Source organism: Cariama cristata, unplaced genomic scaffold, assembly GCF_000690535.1.
Source record: "Cariama cristata isolate BGI_N322 unplaced genomic scaffold, ASM69053v1 scaffold9597, whole genome shotgun sequence".
Taxonomy (NCBI): domain Eukaryota; kingdom Metazoa; phylum Chordata; class Aves; order Cariamiformes; family Cariamidae; genus Cariama; species Cariama cristata.
Genome location: NW_009627057.1, coordinates 30202 through 40676, shown reverse-complemented (window position 1 = coordinate 40676; position 10475 = coordinate 30202). Strand labels below are relative to the sequence as shown.

General features: G+C 42.1%; 2 protein-coding genes across 2 annotated transcripts in view; one reads left to right on the top strand and one right to left on the bottom strand.

Moving 5' to 3' along the window:
- Positions 1-496: 496 nt before the first annotated feature.
- On the top strand, positions 497-1027 carry MAD2L1BP (MAD2L1 binding protein; the record flags this gene model as incomplete). Its single annotated transcript, XM_009704298.1, has 1 exon — positions 497-1027. A coding segment is annotated over one exon (531 nt), but the record flags the coding sequence as incomplete, so codon positions are not given.
- Positions 1028-2999: 1972 nt separating this feature from the next.
- Positions 3000-10475, bottom strand: part of LOC104164844 (epoxide hydrolase 1-like) — a 10848-nt gene continuing 3372 nt past the window's right edge. Inside the window, 7 exon segments of the mRNA XM_009704297.1 lie at positions 3000-3201; positions 4162-4287; positions 4622-4730; positions 7485-7699; positions 8813-8942; positions 9316-9546; positions 10343-10475. The exon segment at positions 10343-10475 is cut by the window's right edge and continues 72 nt beyond it. Coding sequence (XP_009702599.1) covers positions 3000-3201; positions 4162-4287; positions 4622-4730; positions 7485-7699; positions 8813-8942; positions 9316-9546; positions 10343-10475 — 1146 coding nt within the window.

Below are 10475 nucleotides of genomic sequence, written 5' to 3'. Positions count from 1 at the left end.
ATTTTAATGTGTCAGCCGCTTCTGAAGTAAACAGCTCATCGTAGCTGTATCTTTAAATGTTACCACAACTTCATTTAAAAAAAAAAAAAGCTTTAGGTTGGGTGGCTAAAGGTCTCAACAAGTTACTGTTTTCCTCTTGTCTTGCTTTCTGCTCGAAGCATGTCACTGTTTTGTTTATTGCTCAAATCTAAGAAAAAAAAAATTAGATGGCTTTGGAGTGATAGCTGATCTTTGAAAGATGGGGCTTCTAATTCTTGTGTGAATTCATCAGTAGTGTGATCCAGATTCAAACTGAGTAGCTATAGAGTGGCCTTTTTTTTGTTCCTCTTGGACCTCTTGATTCTATATGTTGGTACCCTTCTATATGTCATTATAAACCCCTTTGAACCTTCCTCTGCTTTCAGGGGTGGGATGGGCCATACTTTCTGAAGAGTGTATTAAGACTAATATGTCCCAATGATGAAACATACTAATCTTTTTTCATTTTGTTTTCCAGGATGGAGATATGATTAAGAAGCCACCCTCCAGGGACCTGGCAAGCAAGAAGTGCCAGCAGGTGCTGATGGAGCTGGAAGGAGTGCTCCAGCACTTGGAAGTAATGTTTAGTTTGACGTTGGTTCCTCGGGTTCTTATTCTACTTGGAGGCAATGTCATGAGCCCCAAGGAGCTCTATGAGCTCAACTTGGAGGGTATCTGTGAGGGCAGTGCTGAGGAGAGCCTGAAAACTGCATCCTGTGTTCGCAAGCTCTTTCACTCGCTCTTTGTTGCGGATGTCTTCAGTGAACTTAAGGCTCTCCCTGTCATGGGCACTGTTGTTATGGTCCAAGGACACCGTGATTGTGGTGTTGATTGGTTCCGGCCCAAGCTCAACTATAGAGTGCCGTCCCGAGGGAGGAAACTAACTATTAACTTGTCCTGTGATGGAGACATCAACATAAGTGCCTCGCCTCCTCAGTATATGACTCCTACTTGGGAGGACTACGTCTGGTTTCAAGCACCAGTGACACTCAAAGGCTTACATGAATGACCTGTGTTCTGTAGAACTTTAATGAAATATTGAATAACCTTTGGTGCTGCTTTAATTGATAATAACTTTATCAAATATAACTGCATATTCTTGTCTGTCTGGATCTCTTCTCAAGGGCATCTACTGCCTTCCTGTAGCTCAACTGTGTTCATCTGTCTTCATCTCCTGAATTCTTGTTGAAAGCAAATACCCTTTAAGGCACAGCTGCACACAGATACAGTGATTCTTTAGGGACTTGAGTTGTGGCAGAGGAGATGAATTAGTATGCTGGGAGCAAAACTTTCCTGCTGTGTGCTCACTGAACTGGCAAATATTGAATACAGTCTTCTTTCTCCTGAGTTTTCATGCAACCATTTCTCTGGTAATAATCACTACAGTAGCTGATTGGGACTCTAGATAATGTACGTGATTATTAATACACTTGGCTTTTACTATAAATGCCATAACCATTCTTACCTACCCTGTTGCTATAAAAGGAGACCTTTCCCTGCAGTCTGATCAGGCTTGAGTACTCAAGCCCATCTATTTGATAAAATTAGACTTTCTCATAACTCAGTTTCAGTTATTTAACAATCCAAAGAGTTGGACTTCTCAGCAGTTGCTGAGGTCTTGTACCTAGCACTGTATTGTACTGGTCATGAAAAGAGATTGAGCAGTCCTGTGAAGGGAGAGAGGCACATCTTCCTTTTTTTTTTTTTTTTTTTGCTAACCTTTAGTCCAACAGCCCTGACAATCAGTTAGATACACAGTTAAAATGAAAAGTAAGCAGTTTCTGCTCTAACCCTCTTCAGAGGAAGTCAGGACTCCTGCATCAATATGCTAGCTTATTCTCACTTAAAACAATAACAAAAAAGTTAGTTTCTTGCTTACTTTTACCTCTTGGAAGTCTTAGAATCTAAATGTTTCTGAAATATGAAGAAAAGGTGAGCGGAGGTGTGATCAAGTTCAGCACTATCTTTACCTTTCAAGTTCCTGTTCCAAGTCAGAATGTGTTACTTGGAAGCAGAACTCGAGCCTTTTTTCTGGCCTGGTATCTAGTGCAGAAGGGGAGGGAGAGAAACCCTTAGAGCGCAGTGTGTCAGAACTAGATATCTGCTGGAGTTATCTTCAGTCAGCTGAGTATGTATCTGTAACGTAATGAGCTTAATAGCTCTGTCCCATTTGAAGAGAAACTTGAGCCTACTGGTAGCGAGGTTGCTTGCGGTTTCTTGCTAGCAAAAGCTGCACGATGGGGTAGTAAAAATCTGTTGAAAGGAGGATAAGGCATGAAGAAACCTCTACACTTGTATTTTAACTTTTGGAATGGAATGAGATCATAGAACTAGGAGGAAAGTAAGTTGATATTTTTGAGCTTGGAGAACACTAGGAGTGCTGCCTCTGCCTTATTATCCATTAACAACCGTTTACAATGTGTAGTAACTGCTAAAGCTAGCTGTAGGGGAAAAACAGCTAGAATGAAGAAAGCTGCCTTATGTGCAGCTGCCCACTTGACTATGTAATCGCGTGTCTCTTGAATGAAATATAACTTGAACGTAGGAGTGTTTGTGCTCAGGAGATCAAAACCCTTTACGCTTCCACCAAAGCTGCTTGTAATGCATATTTAAGAATGCTAGCACTCAAGTATTTCAAGAAGCTTTTGAACAGAAGCTTTAGTTCTGAGGAACAAGGGGCCAGTTCCTTTCTACTCTCTTCCCCAAATGAGTGCAATGTTACTGCATTAAACTGTTTACATATTCTGTTATACTTGAACTATGAATGCAGCAATAATATGGTGCCGGGAATGAAAGAAGACAAGATGCTTTTTTTTTTTATGAAGAGCTTGATTAACAAGTTTAGTAGTATAATCATTATCAAAATAAAATGCTGGCTTCTGTATGTGATTACATTGGTTTTATTTAATCCCTCAAAGTAAAGGTTCTGCTGGTGGCAGAACAACTTGCTTCCATTCTATATATGTATCTAAACTGCAGGTTCACAGCTGTTCCACCTTTCTGACAAAGTGCATGATGTCTTGTGCCAGAAGCTTTGGTTCCTCAAAGGCAGCAAAATGCCCTCCACGTGGCATGTAAGAGTAAGTGATGATGTTCCTGTAGATCTCCTTTGCCCAGGTGCGTGGTGTATGTACTATCTCCTGAGGAAAAGCTGCAATCCCTGTGGGCACATATACTCGAGCCCTAGAAGACATTAGTTAACTGCATTTTTGAAAGAAGTCCTGGGGACAGTTTATAAGAACCTTCTGATTCTGGGAACTGCCACAGTCATCTGGAGAAGTTTCACCACAGCAACCCATTTGATGGTCTGTACTCTGCTGGAGAGCTTTGCCTGTATTTGGATCTCCTTGAGTTTAAGAATGTTATACTCAAGGATACGTAAAGTAGAGCCAACTTTGCACACAGTTCAATGTTGAAATGCTTCAGATTTTTAAGCTTACCTTGTTTTGTAGTTGTGTGATATGTGGCAAGATGCCACACCTCTTTGTGAAAGTCAGAAATGAGCTAGCTCATGTTTACTTTAGAATTTATGGTACTAGTGTTACAAATGACTCTCTCAAGAGGAAAGCTAAACTGGTTCAGTCTACAAAGAAAAAGACTTTCCTATTGATTTGTATGATCAATCACTTGGAGAATTCTGCTCAGCAGCATTTTCCTGGTCAGCCTCTCTTACAGTCACCTTAAAGCCAGTGGCTGTTACCAGGTGCTTGGTTTCAAGTACTGCTCTCCAAATTGCTTCCCCAAGTTTATGCTTAACAGTTCTGGTTCTTAGTTTATCCACCAATAAGCCATATCCCTCCTAATTCAGTTTAAGCTTCTCTCTCAGAAATACTCATGACTTTCTGTTTTGTTTTTACTGAACCAAGCCACAGATTACATTTCTTTGGTGTATTTTGAACAAAAAGAAGACTGACTATAGTTTGATAAGGCTTCTGCATTGTCTTGGCCACAAGCTACCTTGTGTGAATTATAGGTTCAAAAGAAAAGTGACCCTTAACTATATTTATCAAAAGAACATAAGAACTTGGATTTTTTTTTTTTTGAACTAGTTAAATTTGCTGTTGTAAGTGATCTAAATGTTTATACAGGCAAATGTGGTTCAATCTCATTTGCAAATCTGTCTTGCGCCTGCCACTTTGTTACCTGGCGTTCGCAGTCATAGTAGGGTCCTTGGAGATGTTCTCCTTGTAGAATCGCATTGAGGACACAATGGAGGATGTCACCCAATAAATCATCACATTGGTCAAAAGCTCATCAAGAGAGTATTTGCTGTTGAGAGAGAAAGATGAAGAAACTTCACTGGAAGCTGTTTCTCAATACGCTATATTGGGTTCATGCCCTGAAGAACAGTTGTTCCTCTTGTTCTCTACTCATTTTCAAGCAGCAAATTAATCGGCACCCATGTGCCCAGAGGAAAACTGCCTGCTGCTGAAGCAGTAGTTTGTAGGCAGTCTGCTATAAGTTTAAACTATTACTTGTCATCTGTAATCTTTCATCCTTAAAATTCAGCTTTGACTGGCCAGTCTTTTACCTATCTCCTTATTAGTTATCATCACTCATTCTTTTAATGAGTCTTCTCATGGAAGAACATCTGTTTTCTTACCTTTCCAAGCCTCCATCATCTTTATGCAGAAATGATTTATCTGTCCAGGTAGAGAATTTCTCCAAAATATATGCAGCAAGCCCCACAGGGGAGTCATTCAGTCCACAACCTAATTCAGGAGAAGAATGGGAGAGCTATTGCAGTTGCCTGGCATTGCAAAACTTCAGTGGAAGCTAAACTGGACTTTCATGAATTCTTCAGAGTTTTCTATGAGAACTGAGTAGAGAGTCTGTATTTTACTAGCCCTGGTAGTACTTTATTCTTGACAAATTTACCCCAATGGAATTCCAGCTGTAACTGACAGCACTATGATCTCGGGTAATTCCTATACAAAAGAAGCTAGGAGCTAAGAAAGTCCTGTTGCCCAGGGAGCAAATTCAGATGTAAAGGGATTATGCTCTGAAAAGAAATTTCAGATAAACTATTTGGGAGCACTGTCCTGCTTAGGGTGGATAACCAGGATGCTGAGTGCTGTTCATCACTTTTTATCTAATTTAAGCAGTGGAGTGCTGTGTATCTGTTATCTATTCCTGCCTTTGGGGAACACTAACAAACATTATAAAGACAGCAGGTACACAGCATATTGTATCTGTGTTCTTACCTGTAAAACAGGGATAGGGATTACTTCAGTAGTAAGTAGTAGCTTGCCTCGAGAAAATCCCTGTACTCATACCCTAGGGTGTAGTTTTACAGTATACTCAGTATTGCCTACTCTCAAGTGTATTTTAGTGTGACTTTAGCACTGAGTGACTGTGTAGAAGATGATGCACAGCGTGGTCTCACTTTAATAGTGGACATAGCTAACGCAAAGTAAGTTTGTGCATTGGCACAACAGTTTCCCTGCACTGGCAGGCCTAGAGTGATTTGCTACAGATCAAAGTAATCTAAATGCTTTGACCAGCGATGGTAGGGCAGGCTAAAGTGTGCCAGCTAGCACACGACCTGTCTGGAGATGAGCATTTTCTGGGCTGAAAGTTGCCTCTGAGCCACTATATTCAATGTCCGTGGATTAGACGCTTAGAAATACCAGTCTTGTTTGCGGCTTGTTAGTCATTTAACCTGTACCACATCTTAGGTACCACAACTTCTGGTGACTGAAAATACTTTAGCTTTGCTTTAAACCTGCCTAATAAGAACTAAACTGATAATGTAAATATTTCTTGAGAGTGAGTAGGGAATAAATTTCTTTCCCCCATTCATTCTCTACATTTCACAATTTTAGTGTGCTACAAAATCCCTGCTCTTCTGTTTCCAGTTTGAAGAGTCCCAGACTATGTACAGTGCTTGTACGGAAGCTGCTCGGTCTCTTCAGTCTTCCTTTTCTCCCCTTCCTGTATTCTTCTGATTCTAAAATACATTTATGAAACAGGGTAAAGAGGGGTGCAACAAATTCTGAATATTGTGGATTTAGTGTTTTGTTTTAGCCTCTTTTTGCTTTCTTTAAGAGTTTGTGAGATTCTCTTAAACTCTGAGCCGGCTGATGTTTCGAAGAGCTATCCATGAGCCATGGATTCTCTCATATGGCAGCAGCCAAACTAGAGCTCATTGTGGCTTTCTTCTTATCTACCTAATTTGCTTTGGACTTTGTTAAGATCAGTTTTTATTGGCCGGTTTAATCAACCAGTCACTTAAATGTTTTTGCAACTCTCTGCAGTTATCTTTAGATTAAACCAAACCCTGGATAGCTGTCAAATTTTCACTTAACCATTAACTTTCATCTGTTGAGAAATTAGGATCATGCTGAAATGTACAGGTGCCAGCACAGATTTCTGTGATACTCTCCCTCCCCTGGAACTTGCTTACTAATTCCTATGCTTGGATTCTCATGTTAACTAGTTTCTAATCCATGCGTTTAATCCTTTTCTTAAGGCAGTTTGATTTCTTTAAGAACATTGGGGGAGGAACCTCAACAAAACTTTTTTTTGAAATTAAATACGTTCCGTTGCTGGATCCACAGCTCTGATTCTGCCAGAGCTCTGATTTTTGAAGCATGATTTCCCTGTGATATTATCACCTGTAAATCAAATCTCCGTTTTAAAATAGTTCTGCTAGTTTTCTGATCAGAGACTAGACATACTGGACTTCATTTTTCTGGGGCTACCTTCACTGTTTAGCTCTTAAAAAACCCCAAACCCCCAACTTGGTATCTTGTTTGTCTCCTTTTATTTCTTTGGTATTGCGATCAGTTCAAGCAACAGACTAGGTGTTAGTTGACGTTTCAGTCTAAGTTTCTTTGTTTTGAGTGAATTGCCAGGATGGGGTGCTATTCATTCTGTGGTCTCCACACCTGACACCTGTCTGAGACAGCTCCGCTCTCTTTCCTGATGAGGGATTATTTCAATAAAGGAATAGCCCATAATCCTCGCTAGTGGGGACCGATGCAAATCATTTATTTACCTTTTCTGAGGTGGCCATATCTTTCTTCAGACTCCTTATTTACCGGCCCCACTAACTACATCAGGCTTCTGGCTTTTCAGGTGGTAGGGCCGTATCTACCTTTCTGCAAGTTTCACATTGCACTTGATTATGATATTTTTCTTGTTTTCATCCACATTTATTTCTAGAAGCTTCAATTTCAGGACCCTGTGCTTTACTTGAAGAGGCTTTTCGCAAAGGGGTTCTTTCCCCAAGAGAAGTGGCATGCCATTTCAAAGCCCTTGAAAAGTGATATTTGTAGTGTCCATCTTTTTTTAAGCTGTTCCTTTTAACTTCCTTTCACACAGTTCTTGTCCCCATATCTTGCATTCAGTCACCAGAACTCATTGCTTCTCAAACACAATTGGCCTTTGTTCAACTATAAGTTTTTAGATACCATAAGCAGTTACTAGACAGTGTTCATGGTGATACAGAGAAGGTTCATTACCTGCAGTGTCTGGTTTGGTGGCTTGGATGTGTAAGTATCCAGACTCTCGCACAAGTTCATATATATTCTTCTGGATGAAAGGGTACATACGTTGAACATCTTCCCTAGTGAGGCCTACGAGCCATGGTACATAAGCCCCAAGCATCACAGAAATCATCCTTCTCAAACCTTGTCTGCCGACGAAGATAAGATTCAGATGAAGCCCTTTCACAGATCTAAAATTAATGAAAAGAAGGTTGAATCAAGCGATTTTCTGTCTCCAAATTATTTAGAAAATAAGACTGACAGAAGCATTTCACTGAGCCAAATACATAAAACCCTTCAGGTTCATCATGATAAAAATATTTATGGGAGTTAGAAGTGGTACAGCTGGTGCCATCTCCATCCAACTGTGCCACTGGTATGGTGTTAGCGTCAGGTACTCAGTTTCTGGATGTGGCAGATCCCTGCTGGCAGCTCTGGCTGTTGATCTCGGGTTGTTCTGTGCTGTAGGAACAGGCTGCACGGGGTATTTTCTGAAAACCTTGAGTAGATCCCATGCGGCCACAGCGCCCTGGGTCCTGTGAAGCCCAATTACAATAGGGAACCGTGAGCTGCTCAGCCTGCAATCTAACCACTTTGAGAGCTTTCCCGCTTTATCTGTTCTCTGACCTCAGCGTGGCTGTGGTGCCCGCTTTTCATTAAATGCTAAACAATGAGCGGCGATGCCATCTTCTACAGAAGGTGTTGTGTTTCTTTTCCGACCAGTCTCAACTCTGCATTTTAGATAGGAAAGTTCTATAGTTTGTGGTACTGTTCAGCTGCTGAAAGGCTGAGCTCCTTCCCTCCTTTTCTCCCTGCTGGTTTTAAATTTATCTCCTTCCAGATTTAAAATGATGATCTGTCTCCTTCAGGTCTCAAATCAAAAAGTGGCAGAGTTTACTTCCACAGCTAGTGAAAGAGAAGCCAAACGGTACTGAAATTTAGAAAGCAGGAGAACTTTGCCAATATCAACGTAAAGCGTATGAATGCAGCTGAATGCACAGGGGTGGGGATGTCCCTGGAAGAGACAAAGCAGAAGGGGATGAGAGGCAGGGCAAAGAGAAGGCAGGACCAGGACCATGGAGCCAGAAGGTAGAACAGGCTCCCCAGGGAGGTGGTGGAGTCATCGTCCCTGGAGGTATTCAAAAAATGTTTAGATGTGGTACTTCAGTTTAGGGTGGCATCAGGTATACGGTTGGACTTGATGATCTTTGAGGTCTCTTCCAACCATAATGATTCTATGATTCTATGATTCTATGAATAAGAACTGGAGGCAGTTTCCTGCACTGGTTCCCTTTGCTACTCACTGTGGCAGCATCTGGGCCATGTTTGTGGTAATAGAAGATCCCCAGTCTCCTCCCTGGAGGTAGTATTCCTTGAAGCCCAATCTGTTCATCAGCTTATGAAATATCCGAGCAGCTGCTACAGCTTCAAAGCCTGTAGATAGAGAGAAACACAGGAGACCTCTTGGTCCCAGTGTTCATCCCTTGGCCAAAGATCGTGGCCCGACAGAGGCACCTGAATATGGTGCTGTGTGAAGGCACAGCGTGATATGCTGCTCTGCCTCACTCCTTGGCAATAAAGTGATCACAAAATGATAGAAATTCAGTAGAAAGTGGAAAGCAGACCTCGTTTCCAGCAACCATTGCCTTCCAAATCTCCACGGCCAGCCCCAGAGCCTCAGCCACGTGGGCGTTAGCGCAGAGCCAAGCATCTGCATTCACAAACTGCAGTGCCCGTGGTGCCTGGGGATGGCTGAGGTGTTACTCCAAAAACCTCATGATTCCAACAGAGCCTTTTCGTCACTCACCTTTCTGGTGTGGTGCCTCCGAGAAGCCATAGCCTGGGATGGATGGGCAGATGACCTCAAACACCACATCACCCTCGTTCAGGCTGTGCCTGGCCGGCTCCGTGAGCAGAGGGATGATCTTGTAGAACTCGTAGAAGGAGCCAGGCCAGCCATGGACCATCAGCAGAGGTCGAACAGCTCGACCGTGAGGGACGTAGGAGGGCTTCACATGGATAAAATGGATATCGATCCCTGCCACACATCCAAGACAGATAAATTAAAGCTCTGGTTCTATCACAGTTTCTGCTCTGGACTCCAAAGAAGGAGGGTGGCAAAATTGTAATTAGGATTCGTAGCAGAGGTTACACAATCAACCCATGGCAAGAAGATGCCTAGCTGAAAGGGGATGTCCGGTATTGTACCTATGCCTCGTCTTTTACATGCAGACAGAGGTATTGACCCCAGCCCCAGATATTGAGGTCACAGGAGATTGAGCATCCATCTTCTGAGAAGCTGGTCTCACCATATGTAAGTAAAGCTGCACTTAAATGAATAGCATAGTGCAGGTAAGACACATGCAAAATCATTACAAAAATTACAAAATATGTGGGCGACAAAAAGAGAAACATGAAAGAGTAAGTACAAGATAGAAGTTTAACCTGCAGATCACTTACCTAAGGTCTGGCTAACCTCACCTGGCTAAACTGGGGGGAAGGGGGGGGCATATTCTAGCCTCAGAGTCTGGGTAAATTTTACAATTTTCAAAGGTGGCTTCAAGGCAATAGCAGAAGAAAAGCTCATCATTAGTTAGCACAGGTTCAGAGCCAGATGAAGCCTATCTTGAAGCAGACCTAATATTACTGCCACTGTGTAATGGTCTTAATTTATAGAAGGTTATTAATAATATAGCCTTCACTAGTGATATTTCACTCATATCACTAAGCTGTTATGCATACTGTTGTCGTAAATATTGTAACCTCTTAAATCCCCCTCCTTCTCTCTATCACTTTCAGAGCGAGACCTGCTCAAGCCACGAAGACCCCCTCACCTTCAATGGTGGTTTGGAAATGGGGGTATTTGTTCAGGACTTCTACTTGCTTGCGCCAGTCGAACTGGTTCCTCCAGTAGGTCACCACCTTCTGCAGGTAGCCCGAGTTGAAGCCGTAGTGGAAGGCAGCCCC